This window comes from Solenopsis invicta, chromosome 2 (assembly GCF_016802725.1).
Source record: "Solenopsis invicta isolate M01_SB chromosome 2, UNIL_Sinv_3.0, whole genome shotgun sequence".
Classification (NCBI taxonomy): domain Eukaryota; kingdom Metazoa; phylum Arthropoda; class Insecta; order Hymenoptera; family Formicidae; genus Solenopsis; species Solenopsis invicta.
The window spans coordinates 25870584-25888265 of NC_052665.1; the positions used below are offsets into that span (position 1 = coordinate 25870584).

The window sequence follows — 17682 nt, forward strand, 5'->3', positions numbered from 1 at the left end:
TCCATGTTATATGGGTAATACTATCTAACCCTGTGTATAGGAATAAGTATTTGATTCGTAAGCATGTAATCAAATTTGTTGTTAATATTTTCGAAAGATCCTCGTTCGAATTTCCAATAACAATGTTTAAAAATACAGTGCGAAGCGTCTAATGCTTTGTCGTTCACACCTTCCCCGCGTACATTCTCCAAACATGACGTGAATTACCTGCGCGATTTTCTAAAAATTAGCCCTATGCACACTCGCTCTATTTCCCGATCGAAGAGTTCGTTGCCATATTCCGATCGATAGGAATCGTTATCAAATTTGCATGCGTTGTTATCATTGTGCGACAGAGTTTGCGAATCGCGTGTAAGTCCTCGAATTTCGTGGCAATCATCGACTAACTTTGGTAATTATAATTACCACACTGAATTGCTGTCGTAAATGATTTATTGGACGCGTACCGCTCTTAACATAATTATCAAAAACCGCGTCATAGCCATCGCCATCCAAGATCTCCGAATAACGCCTATTTTCAAGCCATCCGCGAAACGCTCTTTATGATCCAAAGGAGTATTATGTTGTAGCCTCATTAGCTACCTTAATTGTCTTGCATATCCGCTTAGCTACAATCACGCCACGAGTGCCCGTTGCAGCGGAAATGCAAGATTGCAGAATTGGTCAATCGCGCGAGCAGCGTAAGCATCGACGATTGATGCGAGCATGACCATATATGGTCACCGCGAGGGCCTAATGCCCCACCATATCAAAAATACAGAAACTATAAGTTAGGCTGCCTAATTATGGGCAGCGGGAGATTCTTAACGCAAAATACGAACGGCACGTGCGCGCTCTGCGATAAGTCGGACACCCGACACCCCGCAAAACATCCAGCGGCCGAGTGCGCGACAACGCGTGATCCGTGCACCGCGATTTGATTGTATTAAAAGGAAAAACGTTTATAATAAAGTTTGGGGAATAAAAGTGTCAGTAAAAAGGTGAAAAGTGTTATTTGCCACCTCGCGCGTCTTCCTCCGTGTATCCTCCTCGTGGGTCCTAACCCTTCAGACGGACCGAATCCCGAAAATTTTATCTTGTTGTACCCGCCGGTACAACAAAAATTGGTGTCAGAAGTGGGATGAAGCAAAGCTAATACTGCCGACATACCCTGAGTAGAGTCCGGAGACAACCAAGCTTCACCGTCAGAGGAGATACCATAAAATTGAGAGACGCAGCGATAAAGGTGCCGACAAACAGATAATCACGCATGAGGGTAATCACCTATCCAGTGATCAACGTCCGGGGTCACCAACGCAGAGGAGCTGCAGGGACCAGAGGTAACAGCCGACGAGCCGACGAGCCGACAAGACGACGAGTCAACGAGCCTACGAGCCAACAAACCCACAAGGAAACAGCACAACGACAGCAGTTGCCGCCAGCAGGAACGAGTCCCCAAGGGATCTTCGAACGAGGCAAGCGAGAGCAACATGCGAGTCTTAGCGATACTGTAAGTCGAGATCACACTGTACTAATTCATAAAGCGAATGTCCAATCAATCGGATATACACTCCCCGAATCAATCGTGGTTATTATGTGAAACGGCGCGTCGCACGCTTAACCAAAGCCCGCGAACTTCCGTGCGAATCGCGACCGACGCGTTAGAGGAAATAATAGCGCAGGTAGATAGGGTATTAACTTTACATGAGTTAAGCCGTAGTGGAGATACTTCCCTGGTAAACATAGTGACAGAACGCGAATTTTCATTCGACGAGTTAGACCCGAGCTTACTGGAGACCGACGCAAACGACGCTCAACCGACTAATAGACGAGTTATACCATACGTCAGCAGAACGCCAAGTAGCCTAAGCCTTAGACGCGAATTTTCGCTAACCTCTTACGAGAGCGATATTTTCGACCCTGAAGAAATTTATCGGGAGCAAGAAAACAGAATGGCAACCGGTGGAAATAGAATGCAAGAGGAAAATCAGAAAAATGAAGTAAACCTAAATTACGAGCATGAAGTGTTCACCGAACGACCTGGACCATCGGAGGCCCGATCGCGCGGAAATTCCAGGGATACTTTACCGGAATTAGGGGAATCCTCCGCATTGTTCGAACTCCTACGCGACTTAACGTATTATCGAAATCGGCAGGACCGAATAGTAGAGCGCATTCAGGCGCAATTCGCGTACCCGACGGAACGGCGAACAAGCCGCGCGCGCGTGAGTCACGGCGCTGATATTTCGTACGGCCGTACGCAAGGAGATGTCCACGCGCGATTTGATATGCCACAAAATTACCTTCGATTAAAAGAAGCGCGCGACATGATACCAGAATTCGACGGTACTTCAAGAAACCGAGTCCGAGAATTCTTAAACGCGAGCAGTTATGCGATGAAAAATATTGATCCCCTCAACGAATACACTTTATTAGAAGCGATACTATGTACAAAGCTCAAAGGCAGAGCGATGCTCGATTTTCAAACTCGCGATATCCAAGACTTCGAGCAACTAAAGGAAGCCCTCGAGAAGGAATACCTGAGTAAACGAAGCACAAGTCACTTGCAAATCGAATTCAATTCATTGAAGCAAAAACATGGAGAGAGTGCACAAGATTTCGGCCGAAGAGTCGACATGTTAGCCATGGAACTTTACGAAGCCATGATAGAAGAAGGGACACGCGAGCCCGAGCACCAAAAGGCTATCTTAAAAATGATCAAATTGCAAGCGCTGCATAATTATCAACACGGGCTAAATGAAGAAATAAGATTAATGGTACGCTCACAAAAATACAATACACTGCAAGAAGCGATGGCCGGAGCCAGCGCAGAAGAAAAGGTAAAGGGATCAAATTATCGAAATAATTATCAAAATAAGTCGAGAGCAACTGACGGCCGACAAACAAAAAACTCGAGTCCCCAATGCCAAAGATGCGGGAAGATGGGGCACTATGCACGAGAATGTCGAAGTAAATTTGTATTACCGAGAGCGGAAGGAACCTCTCGAATAAATGTTGTGAATAAATTCTGTCAACACTGCAAAAAGTCTGGACATGTGCGCGACGAATGCTGGTCGCTGCACGGTCGACCCAGCGGAGAGAATGCGAGACAAAGAGAAGCAAGTGTCAATCAAGCGGCACGACGCAAATACTATGATAAAAATTCAGCCGTAGAAAGGTACAAACGAAAAGATAATTCGGAAAAAGACGAGAGCAATGACGAAAAGGAAGAAGATAAACGACGAGTACGTCCCATATCGGAATATAAAATTTCTCACATGAAGCGAGAGAAACTAGTCGACACTGCATTGGACCTAGTTACACTACCGATTCGCGAGGTAAAGCGAAATAAAGTTGATTTACTTTATGATACAGGAGCGGCTATCTCAATGATAAAAATGAAGAATTTTAAGGAAACCGCCCTAGTACACGAGGAAAAAATAAAATTGACCGGAATTACAGGACACGCCATGTCAACAATAGGAAAAGTCTACGCTACTATTATATTAAAAGATCGCGAACTAACGCACCCATTCTATGTAACGCGAGACGACTCATCGCTCGAATATGACGGAATTCTAGGAGCAGATTTTATTCAGAAGTACGTAGGTACATGCGATTACCGTTATAAACTGATTAAAATCGAGAATAATTATTTTAAATTGCATCCACATAGAAAAATCACATTAAAGCCGAGAAGTGAAACGATTGTGCAGGTCACGGTCGATAGAAACGTGATAGGTGTAACGCAACCAGAAGAGCCGTCACCCGGTGTCTTTATCGGGAGCTGCTTAGTAGAGCCCCGCGAATTTGAATGCCCCGTAAGCATACTAAACACGACTGAGAACGAAATAAAAATGGAAGTTCCGCACATTAAAATTGAAGAATTAATAACGCCTGTTGAGGAGCCTATAAATATAGTAGCAAAACAAGAAGAGACAAAAATCTGTAGTCAGGAAAAAATCCGCAGCCTCTTAAAGGTCTCTCATCTCAATGATGAAGAGAAGAGAACATTGATTTTGTTATGCGAAGGATATAGCGACGTATTTCATCTCGACGGAGAACCACTATCATGCACGAGCGGAGTGACACACGAGATAACAACGCAAGCCGATACCGCAAGCATAAACGTACGCCCGTATCGACACCCCGAGAAGCATAAACAAGAAGTAAACAAATAAATCAGTGAAATGCTAGAACAAAAAATTATACGACCTAGCAGCAGTCAATAGAACGCGCCTTTATTAGTAGTGCCTAAAAAAGCAGACGCTTCAGGCAAATCGAAACTTCGCATTGTTGTGGATTTTAGAAAATTAAATGACCGTACAATAGGAGACTTATTCCCTATACCAAATATAACGGATATACTAGATCAATTAGGAAGCGCGAAATATTTTACTACGCTGGATCTTGCATCGGGTTACCACCAGATAGAAATGGCCGAGAATGATAAACACAAAACGGCATTCTCTACACCCTACGGACACTACGAGTTTAACCGTATGCCGTTTGGACTTAAAAATGCACCAGCAACATTCCAGCGATTAATGAATACAATACTGGCAGGCATGCAAGGACTGCAATGCCTAGTATATTTGGACGACATTGTAATTTACGCATCCAGCCTGGAAGAGCACAATAAAAGACTAAAGGAAATATTCGATAGATTACGAAAAAATAAATTAAAGCTACAGCCAGAAAAATGCGAATTCTTACGCAAAGAAGTAATTTATTTAGGGCATATTATAACAGAGAACGGAATTTTCCCGAACCAACGAAATTAGACGCAGTAAATAAATTCCCAGTACCAAAAAGCGTCAAAGATGTACAATCATTTATAGGACTAGCCGGATATTACCGCAAATTTATTGATAACTTCTCAAAAATTGCACGACCTTTAACAAACTTAACAAAAAAGGAAGAAAAATTTGCATGGACAACAGAACAACAAAACGCGTTTGATACACTAAAAGTTAAATTAACTACCGCACCCATCTTGAAATATCCCGACTTCGAGCAGGAATTCATAGTAACAACGGACGCATCAGATTACGCCGTCGGAACAGTGTTATCACAAGGTGAGGTAGGCCAAGACCGCCCGATCGCGTATGCGAGCCGTGTATTATCACGCGCCGAGAAGAATTACAGTACAACAGAAAAGGAACTACTAGCAATCGTATGGGCCGTAAAACATTTTAGACCATACCTTTACGGAACAAAATTTAAAATAATTACAGACCATAAACCATTAACATGGTTATTTAGTGTAAACGACCCGGGATCGCGATTAATCCGATGGAGATTAAAATTAGAAGAATACGACTACGTCATACTGCATAAGTCAGGTAGAGCCAACGCAAACGCAGACGCGTTGAGCCGAAATGTGATCGCCACGGTCAACGTCATAAACGAAGAGGAAGAAGAAGAAAGAGAAGAGAATACGATAGCTCCAATAAGAATTGATAATGAAGAAGAAAGAAAGGAAATCCTTTACGAGTATCACGATGCACCAATAGGAGGGCATCAAGGAATAGATCGTACCTTAAAGAGAATTCGAATGCGATATACGTGGCCAGGGATAACCGCGGATGTCGAGAAATATATCTCGAAATGTGAATTTTGCCAAAAAAATAAATTAAAAAATAGAAAAAAGGCACCTCTAATAATAACGGATACACCAGAGGGCCCATTCGAAAAATGCGCTCTGGACATAGTTGGACCACTAACTGTGACGGACAACAACAATAAATATTTACTAACGTTTCAGGATTGCCTAACGAAATTTAGTAAAGCAATACCCATACCAAATCAAGAAGCTAATACGGTCGCGAAAGAATTCACACTAAAAATAGTACTTGAACACGGAATACCTAAGAAAATATTAACAGATCAGGGAACTAACTTTGTCAGCGAAATATTTAAAAATGTGTGTCGATTATTAAAAATCGAAAAAATTCAGACGACAGCCTATCATCCAGAGAGCAACGGAGCATTAGAACGCACTCACCGAACTCTTACGGAATATTTACGTCATTATATTAACGAAGACCAGACGGACTGGGACGAGTGGATACCTTACGCAATTTTTGCATTCAATACGACTCCTCATAGAGCGACAGGATATACACCATTTGAACTAATCTATGGACGTCAAGCTACCCTACCGTCAACACTATCTAACTATCACCCCAAAACTCACGTACTCCTACGAAGATTACGCCAAGGAATTAAGAGAACGAATACGTGCAACGAACGAGATCGCAAAGGAAAACTTGAAGGAAGAGAAGCAAAAGGCAAAAGAACATCAAGATAAAAAATCAAAGGAAATAAATTTTAAAATAGGCGATAAAGTATTATTATACGACGAGACGCTACGACGCGGACGATCGAAAAAACTCGACGCGTTATGAACAGGATCGTATATAATTTTAGAGAAAAATTCCGATGTTAATTATACAATAAAAAAGGGGCGGAAAAAGATTCTAACACACGTCAATAGACTTAAAGCCTATATAAATTATTAAAATTAAAATAAAAAAACGGGGGGGGGGAGGAACTCACCAGCAAGGAGGAATCCATACAACAAAAATCCCCTCACATTGAAAAGTTTGCCAGACAGTCACTTATTAAAACGTAATCACTATAGTCCATAACATAATCTTTACACAATAACAAAAACACTACACAGATGTGGTTATACAGGGTGTTTCAGACCACCCGTACACCCCTTTTCTCTTCGCAGGATTAGGACCAATCAAAAATATGTTCAGACGAAAGTTGTAGGGTTTCAAAAGATCTATTCAATGATCTTATCAGTTTGACCTTGGATGGCGTCGCCAAGGTCAGATCGAAATCACATTAAGTTTTTTAAATGAAACACCCTATTTTTGATTCCAGAATCTAATAGTTGGTGTCAAGACCTTTCCAAAACACTACAAGAAAGTTTATTTTCGTTGACTACTTTCCGAGTTGTGCGGCTTGAAAGTTACACTACCGCCAACACCATGTAAATAACAATATAAAATCACGCGTTACGCAGAAAGCCGTGCAGCCGACACAAAGAAAGTAAACACGCGAGCCGGGCCAACAAAAACAGATCATGAAAAATCGTGAAAGTTAGCTGTCGCGACCGTAGATAGTCACATACATATGTATGTCATAATATTATGTAATTACATTATTACTTTAACGGTAGCACACGAGCAATAACGAGCGCGGCTTTCTGCGTAACGATGTCTATCTCGTGATTTTATACATATTGTTATTTGCATAGGATGTAGTAGAGATGTATTCACCACAACGCTATTGTGACTCAACTCAACACGAGTGACAATAACTCTCTCAAACTTGTCACCTACGTCTTCAATAACCGTCATATCAGTATCAATCGCGCAACAAAAATCCGACCCTCTTTATTAGTCTAGGTTTATTTAGCCATGTCCTATTCCAATGAAGAAGCATATGATATGCTGCTAATTTTAGGTGAGTGTCGAGGTACATTTATTGCAGCGGAAAGATTGTGGCGGGAACGTTATCCTGATCGGACTCCTCACTCGCAAAATGTTTTTTCACGTTTGGCTAAACGAATCAAAATTAAAGGTGTCGTTCAGCCTCAACATAACAAAGGTACACAAATTCGTCGTCCGATTATGGATGAAAGAACAGTGGAAATTCTTGCATCGACAGAATTGAACCCTTATGATTCTTTAAGACGACGAGAACAAGATTCTGGTGTTAGTAAAATCAGTGTTTGGCGCATTCTAAAAAATAACAAATTTCACCCTTACAGAATGTCTGTTCATCGAGCGTTGAATTATAACGATATTAGACAGAGACTTGTATTTTGCAACTTTATAAGACAGCAACCACTTGATTTCCACCTGAAAATTTTATTTTCTGACGAATGTACACTTAAAAGTGATGGATCTGTTAATACTTGGAACTCTCGTTATTGGGCACAAAATAATCCTCACTGGTTGAGAGAAGTAGATCATCAAACCATTTGGAAAGTCAATGTTTGGTGTGGAATTATTGGAAGTCAAATCATAGGTCCTGTTTTCTTTGACGAAAATCTAAACGGTGATAGATATTCCGCCTTGATAATGACAGATCTTCCTGTCTTACTAGAAAATATTCCTCTGCAATTGCGCCTGAACATGTGGTTCCAACAAGATGCATGTCCGTCTCATACATCGAGAGTTGCTCGTGCGGCATTAAATACTATGTTCCCCGACAAGTGGATAGGCAAATACGGTCCAATCAATTATCCACCCCGATCACCAGATCTCACCGTCCTTGATTATTATTTCTGGGGAAGGATAAAAAACTTGGTCTATCATGAACGTCCGACTACGAGGGATAATATGATTCGTAGAATAAGTGAAGCAATTCGATCCTTACGTGCCGAGGAAATTCTTCGAGCAACCAATGATTTTCAAAATAGAGTTGATGCTTGCATCGCAGAGAATGGTGCTCACTTTGAACATTTAGTCGCTTAACAAAACATACACTCATTCATTCCCGAACGTGAGAGGCAAGGGGACTCACGTGAATCAAGCACCCCAAACGTGAGAGGCAAGGGGACTCACGTGAATCAAGCACCCCAAACGTGAGGGGCAAGGGGACTCACGTGAATCAAGCACCCCAAACGTGAGAGGCAAGGGGACTCACGTGAATCAAGCACCCCAAACGTGAGAGGCAAGGGGACTCACGTGAATCAAGCACCCCAATGGGATGAAATTCTCGTCATGTCCACGTCGTTCATTCTGGATAATGCTAAGCACGGGAAAATGCATACAGTCAATCTGGACATGATTGATCATCAAACATAATCAATCCAGTTAATAAACAAAAGCAGAGTACATAAAACTTTGACTCCCCTTTTCCTCCCCCATACACATACGCATGCACGTATGCACACACCCACACACAAGATTAAATCCGACTAAGTAACCACCACATGGTACATCTTGAGTAATGCTGATGCTGGCGGTAGTGCAACTTTCAAGCCGCACAACTCGGAAAGTAGTCAACGAAAATAAACATTCTTATAGTGTTTTGGAAAGGTCTTGACACCAGCTATTAGATTCTGGAATCAAAAATAGGGTGTTCCATTTAAAAAACTTAATGTGATTTCGATCTGACCTTGGCGACGCCATCCAAGGTCAAACTGATAAAATCATTGAATAGATCTTTTGAAACCCTACAACTTTCGTCTGAACATATTTTTGATTGGTCCTAATCCTGCGAAGAGAAAAGGGGTGTACGGGTGGTCTGAAACACCCTGTATTACAGAGCAACGCTAGGGATAGCGCTAACAATAAGCCAAACAGAAGATCTGCGAACCAACGGACAATACGAAATCGAAAGTTTTAACCATCACCCAGGAGTATACTACGAAAAAATCGGAAATCTTTATCCATCGCAATCATCATGGAAATTAGTAATCCAGATAAACGTTACATCATTAACAAGAAGGGCAAAACAAATAAAAACTTACATACAGGAAACAGAAAACATGTGCCAGACCATTCCACTTATACACGAAGGTATGTGTCAACGCCTTGATCAAGCAATACAGGGAAGTTACGAAAAAACAAATAAAGAAATAATAAAAATTAACTCGCTATACCAAACGTCAAAGATTCAGAAAAGAGGACTAATAGACGGATTAGGCACCGTCGCGAAAACATTATTCGGGACAATGGACGCTAACGACGAAAAATTAATTATAGAACAGTTAACACAAATACATAACAAACAACAGACGACACAACACGCCTTTAAAAACCAAATTAAAATATTAGAGGAAACGATAGGACATATCGACAATACCAAAAAAACAATAGAGAAAAACGAATACCTTCTCGCAAACATCACGAAAAAATTAAATGAACAATTATCAGCCAACGAGCGCCAAAATAGCTTACATGAACGTTTTATTATAATAAATACAATATTAGCAGACTTAACACGCGATACAAAAGATATATTAGATTACCTAGTTCTAGTAAAGCAGGGAATAATACTTCCAAGACTAGTACCAATTGCGAATATAATACAAAATCTAAGAGATGCGAGCACTCAATTACCAGAAGGATTATATTTCCCATTTAGAATCAGAGAAAATAAATGGTCCGAAATTGAAAAGATCACGACAGTCAATGCGTATTGTAACGACGAGAATATATTTACAGTATTAAGATTCCCTCTAATATCGCACACGCAATACGAAATACTAAATGTAACCCCGTTACCTGTGCCAACCCATGGAAACTTGTTTGCTATAATTGAAATAAAAAATCCCCTAATCGCCATAAATACAGAAGTGCGTTCGTATATAATATTATCAAAAGACAGCTGGCGATCATGTAAAGAAACCAACAGAAAATATATATGCGAGAAAAATTTTTCAATACGTCGCGCAAACATTAACCCGATTTGCGAAACAGATATCTATGTAGAAAGTAAGCCGCAATATAAAAACTGTAATATTAAATATGTCGAATCTAATAATACCTTTTGGATAACGTTACATGATACACACTCGTGATTATATTCATCACCGATAAAACAATCGATAATTATTAAATGTAAAGACCACGGGCAAGTAAAGAATACGATTGAAAATACAGGGAAAATTTTATTACAAAATAATTGTGAATTAATAACTCACGAAATAACGTTAAAAACGCAAAGTATGGTAAACGAGACAAAATTAGAATCATTTTTACCTGAATATAATATCTCAGTACTAGAAGAAAAGATAAAAACAAACATGCCTCAGCAAACGGAAATAGAAAAGATTATCCAAGACCCTTCAAAATTAAGGAACTTAAAAACGAAATTGAAAAAATAAACAGTGAGTTAGACAATAGCTCGTATTTTCAATCAGAAACCTTTATTTACCCTATGGCAACTAGCGGATCAGCTATACTGTTAACCGTAATAATCGCCATAGGAATAATAATATATATTATGCAGAAAAAGAAGCGGAGTCAACCCAAAAAACGTGTAACAGTAGAAGACGCCGACGATGAATTCCGGCTGCCAAGACCAATTCGTAGAAAACATAGACATAGTACACGTTTCTAAGTCAAATTTTTCTTCTCACTACAGAAAAACTCCGTTCCTCCGTTTTTCTTTCACAACGGGGGAGGGGTGTTGTAGCCTCATTAGCTACCTTAATTGTCTTGCATATCCGCTTAGCTACAATCACGCCACGAGCGCCCGTTGCAGCGGAAATGCAAGATTGCAGAATTGGTCAATCGCGCGAGCAGCGTAAGCATCGACGATTGATGCGAGCATGACCATATATGGTCACCGCGAGGGCCTAATGCCCCACCATATCAAAAATACAGAAACTATAAGTTAGGCTGCCTAATTATGGGCAGCGGGAGATTCTTAACGCAAAATACGAACGGCACGTGCGCGCTCTGCGATAAGTCGGACACCCGACACCCCGCAAAACATCCAGCGGCCGAGTGCGCGACAACGCGTGATCCGTGCACCGCGATTTGATTGTATTAAAAGGAAAAACGTTTATAATAAAGTTTGGGGAATAAAAGTGTCAGTAAAAAGGTGAAAAGTGTTATTTGCCACCCCGCGCGTCTTCCTCCGAGTATCCTCCTCGTAGGTCCTAACCCTTCAGACGGACCGAATCCCGAAAATTTTATCTTGTTGCACCCGCCGGTACAACAATTATTAACACGCGACTATCAAATCGCAGAGTTACCTTCTGATCCATATCATTGTCAATTACCGTCCGTCTCTACATTTAAATTTATCAAGATTTCTGTGATTTGGATAATAAAATTTAAATTTATCAAAACAAGAGAATCATCATTGCAAAATACCGCCTTGGTGTGCAAACCTTCCAATATAAGGTTAATACTAGAGAGAGAGTCAAATAAAAAAACCCTGCTTATACAAGGTGTCAGAAAACTAAAACTTATCCTCTCGTGGCTTGATAAAGCAAGTCATACTGAAAAAAAGTCCTTTACCATTTTTCATTATTTGCAATAGTTATCAAAATAAAAATTAGTAAAGTTCGTCAAATGAGCGCATATTTTCCCTACCCACGGCACGCGGAGACCGCCCGTCCGTCGCCAAACCATAGGCAGTCACGGCAGGCGACGCGGTGAGAAGGAAGAAGCAGCAATGGCTGTCTTACCTGCCTCACCGCGCCGCCTGCTGCGGCTGCCTATGGTGTGGCGACAAACGGATGGTCTCTGCGTGCGGTGAGTAGAGAAAATACGCGCTTATTTGACAAACTTTACTAATTTTTATTGTGATAACTATTGCGAAAAATAAAAAATGGTCAAGGACTTTTTTCTCAGTATGACTTGCTCTATCAACCCACATAAGTTTTAGTTTTGCTCTATCAAGCATAAGTTTTAGTTTTTTGACACTTTGTATATGAAACAATTTGTTTGTTTTCTATTCCTGAACTTCCTGAATTAGAATTACACTTAAAATAAAATAGGTAGTTGTTTGAAAGATAGTGAGAGCAGCAAGGAACGTTCCAGTGCAGTCTAGTGCAGAAATAGAAAACAAGCTTAATAATAATGTTACTTGTATTCAGAATATCAGGAAAAGTTCGTCCGTGGTCTCGTAGATTGATAAAGCAAGTCAAACTAAGCAGAAAAGTTATGTACTATTTTTCAAAATTCGCAATACTTGCCGAAATAGAAATGAGTAAAGTCGACGAATGAGCGCATACTTTCCCTACCCACCAGGCGCGGAGACCGCCTAGTGATCACCTAGACAGGAGCAGGCGGCATGGCGAGGGAATAAAGAAACAAGCAGCTTGGAGCGGGAATCTAAAGCCCAAATCATACTAGCGATTGCCGATTGTGATTGACGATTAGCGATTGAAATGTATCCAATTGGAACAAGAAAATTTTAACTCCTTTTATTTTGATTGGCCAAAACTCAATCTTTAATCTTCAATCTTCAATTTGCAATCGCTAGTGTGATTTGGGCTTTACGCTGCTGGATGGTAGACATTGCTGCTTCTCCCTTCTCACCGTGCCGCTTGCCGCGGCTGCCTCTGGATTGGCGACCGACAGGTGGTCTCCGTGTAGGAAAAATACGCGCTCATTCGCCGACTTTACTAATTTTTTATCTCAGTAACTATTGCGAATTTTGAAAAATGGTACAAGATTTTTCTGCTCAGTTTGACTTACTTTATCAAGCCACGAAATTACTGGCAAACTTTTTCTGACCCTGTATAATTTAATTTCTTTGAAGAAATTGACAATCTTAATTTTTAGCGCAAAATATTATAATCTTATTTCAATATTATAATAGTCATTTAAAGAACACAATATGATTATTTTGATAATGATACTAAAAGATTCTAATTTTTGGTTTGAAAATATTGTTATTTTTTATCTGAAATAGGGTAAGGTTGCCGATATCACACTGGCTCCTAAATCGCACCACCTCGCGTATAAATTCAATCACTACTTGTACACTCTTTGTGAAATTATTTGGAAACTACACAACATTACTATCATCCTTCATTAAACTCAACATGTTAAGAACAATAGAAATTTTGTTATTAATATTTATAAAAAAATCGTAACTTTGCTGCTCTTTTTCAACGCATTTCGTAGCTTGATTGCAAAAAAAGTAAAATAAATAATCTAAATTTTGATCATTTGTAATGATCACATTATTATTAAAATTAGATTGACAACGTTCAAATAACTTTGTGTTCTTATTTGTAAATTAAATAAATAAAGTTTTACAAAAATGCTTTAGTTTCCTAAATCGCACTATTACTTTGATAGTGTTTATATATATATATATATATATATAAAATCAAATATAATAATTCTATACAGCACATATTATAATATTGCCGTAATGTAGTAATATTATTGCAATATTATTGAAAAGTTATCAAAATGATAACATTGCACAAAAATTATATTTGTTTACAGTATTTATTTTCAATATTAATAAAATTATAATTATCTAATGCATTTTTGCTCAAAAAGAATCTCGCAGAAAAAGTGTCGATTTACCAGGAAGATTAATATTAACCTGTGGTGCGATTTAAGAAACTGGATCCCTAAATCGCACTATTTAAAAACTTCTTAAAAATCGCCATTTTTTTAAATTTATGACAATACATAAAATTAAAAAAAAATAAATATGAAAGGAGAAATGCTGTATTTTATTAAGACGTAAAAAAACTAAAAATATTCCTTACAATTTCTTAGTCATAAACCCTTTTATTAAAAGTGGTACAATTTCAGCAACCTTACCCTATTTCATTTGCTTGCCTTACTAAAATTATTAATTGAACAATGAAAATATTTTACGTCATGAAACTGTACAAAATTCTTCACGTAAGCAAATCTACAATTATGTATATAACTTTAATCTCATTTTGATGTATATCTCGATTTCAATATTTAACATTTCGAAAATAAAGATATTTTCAAAACAAAACATGTTCTTGTTTTTTGTGTATACATAAAAATTAAGTGAATAGCATTATATTTTTATTTAAGGTTATACTGGAGTCATCTGTGTGACTCATCTTGAATACTTAAAATATTTACATAAAACACAAAATACATTTTTTTAATAATTTTTTAGATAGAAAATTGTTGGCAAATTATTTATATTACATTAAAACGCAATTTAGAATAATCTGTAATGGTATCATTTGCAAAATATGTGAGAAACATTTTGAAGTAGAAATTTGCGCCACAAAGAGAGTTTATCTTACCTCCATCTAACTTTAATGATGACCGCCATTCAACTGGAAAAAATTCTACTCTGTGGTTAGAATTTGGAAAATATTTCCGCTTAAGCCAATCCACGCAATCTCTGAAACTATTAATTTATTTATATTTAAAAGTAACATTACTTTTACAAATATTGTATTTTATAAGAAGCCGACAAACTTTTAAAACGTGTGCTAAAAGTCATTCAAAGTAAAAAAGATTTTATAGTAAAAAAGACTATATACTATACTAAAAATCAATTCCACACGCACGACTCAGTTATCAAGACGTAGATAATTTTCTTAATACATTCACGGAGTCGTAGCACCGACGTAACAGTGCATCTTTTTAAAATCTACAACTGCCCTGATAGCCAAGCGTGATTTCGCATGTTAAGTAAACTAATGCACTTCACGAGTTGTTGTGAAGTTGCCGTCAATTTGCTGACACCGAAGTCGTGTGCAAACTGAGTTAGCAACATGAGAACAAATAGTCATCAATAGTTTATGGTATTTCAAGAGCAAATAGTGAGGATTAATAACGTGTCATGTTGATAACAAGATGACGACATGCGATGATCTCGCATTTCATGTACATTATCGTACCGACAACATAATAGCAAACTGATGGCATATAAGCGAACGCGCGCATCGCCGCTAGACAGCCCCGCCGTGTATGTAAGGCTCCACGCAAAGAAGGTAAGTGCTTGCGCCATCGCTAGGCGGCCACACCGCGGGGGATCGGGAATCGAGTGCGACCACAGTCGTTATATCTAGGCGCCACCGCGGCCAACTCACCAGCTCACACTCCAGTGAGATTTTTAGGAGAATCGCTTGTTGTAACCTAGAGACGAGTACTCGTTTTCATTTTGTTCAAACATTACATGTGTGGAACAATGTTCCACATAAAATTTTATATTTTTACATGTAAATAATAATTTGTATTATTATTTAATCTTGTACAATAAATTAAAAGTTTGATTCAAATTCAATCTTTTTTAAATCTTTTTTAACAAAAGATGCCGTTAACATGCTGTGAATATGCTGTTAAACGCGGACAGCAAACCGATGGCAACAGTTGCCATCATGTTGCTATCATACGTATATTCTTTAAGTATAATAAAGTGATGCCATCAAAATGCTATCAATTTGTCATTATCGAATTTAGAATTTATGTAAGGGCAAAATTTTATACATAATGAGGAAGCACCTTGTCCCTAGTTTGTCGCTATCAGTTGTTGAAACGATTAACAGCAACATAACGGCATTTTAAACTCACTTGACTATCTGGGTGATTATCTCTTATGTGAGACGCATCCGAATAACATACGTAATTAGTGTCGTTATGAGGTTTATGTTCTATTGTTTATTAAAAATAAAACAAAGTTAAAATGATGTATTAAAACTGATAATGCGTTCTCACGTTTCTTTACATTTTTAATTCAAATTGATCTAAATGAGTTTTAACAATATTAAAGTTAGTTTTTGGTTGAAAATCAAATTAATTTTATGACAGGTTTCTTCCTACCAATTTGATTGTTGAGACATATGTTTACACGGAAATGTTTACACGGAATGTAGAGAGATTCGAATTTAAATGATTGAGGTATTATTTTTTCGCAATAAATTCTTTATTTCATTAGTTTTATCGAGGAAGAGGAATCTTATAGATGCTTCTTAGCATCAATACTATTAAACTGCTCGTCCATTTAATTAATAATAATATGCATTTTGGGTTCATGTAATAATTGTATTTCAAGTCCGACGAATAAGCAGTGCACAGTTTGCATAGGCTGGAGATTGTAAAAATTATTATTCGATACTAAGATCCGCTACAGACTGATATAAGTCTTCTTACCTTTATGTTTAAAGCTATATTTTATATAAATTTATAAGCTTGAAATATAATTTTAAAAAGTTAATTATTTGAAATTATGAAGAACCCGGAGAGAGCATTAGGCATGGAGATGTAATGCTGGCAGTGTAACGGATGTGACGAAATACACTTTTCGCACAGGTTTAACGCATTGTGCTACCGTTGTGCGAAAAAATTGATATGGCTGCCTCCATGGATTGACACTCATGTTCACACTTGACACATGACTGACACCAATTCAACGAATTCAAATTGATATACTGTAATTGTACTAATTATTGTAAACTTGATTTCTTATATACTGTGTTTAAAAAAATGGTTTTATTATTTAACTCTTTGTAATTGTAAGGCAAACTGTACCCGACGGAACGTCTATCTTCACAAACGACCATTTCAAAATTTCCCGCCCAGAATTTTGCTTCTGGTTTATAATCCATCGCGGTTAGAGATTTGTATTTTTTTTTCCAAAAAAGCTGACGTACATTCAGAAGTGTTACCAACTGCAAAAAATGTTGTTATATCTGATATATTTCAAACATGGAGGACATGAAAGAGAGAGCATTAGACGATCGAGCGTTAACCGCGATTAGAGAACCTCTAGGAGAAAGAATCGCCAAAGGAGGTCACGTGACCGACTCTGTGATTGGCTGGCGGAAATGTGCAGATTTTACATTGCGACGTCAATGCATTGGCCGGCACACATCACGCGGAATCACCGATGGTTCCTTGCAACGAAGCCTGTCAACGCATTGACGTCACAATGCAAAATCTGCACATTTCCGCCAGCCAATCACAGAGTCGGTCACGTGACCCCCTTTGGCAATTCTATCTCCTAGAGGTTCTCTAATCGCGGTTAACGCTCGATCGTCTAATGCTCTCTCTTCCATGTCCTCCATGTTTGAAATATATCAAATATAACAACATTTTTTGCAGTTGGTAGCACTTCTGAATGTACATCAGCTTTTTTGGAAAAAAAAAATACAATTTGCTATTGATTATAACACACAATTATAATTTAAGATAAGTCATAAAATGCCTTAATGGGGTAAAACACCGAAGGTAAAGATTAGAAAAGGCAAAATTA

General features: G+C 38.4%; 1 protein-coding gene across 5 annotated transcripts in view; it reads right to left on the reverse strand.

Annotated features, from left to right (window-relative positions):
• Positions 1-17682, reverse strand: part of LOC105201122 (phospholipase DDHD1) — a 164789-nt gene that overhangs the window by 85425 nt on the left and 61682 nt on the right. For all 5 annotated transcript variants that reach the window (XR_005574190.1, XM_039446097.1, XM_039446095.1 and 2 more), the window contains one exon: positions 14726-14832. Coding sequence is in view for 4 of the 5 variants with exons in the window: in XM_039446097.1 (XP_039302031.1) it covers positions 14726-14832 (107 nt within the window). In the remaining variant the exon portion in view is untranslated. The remainder of the gene's footprint in view (positions 1-14725; positions 14833-17682) is intronic.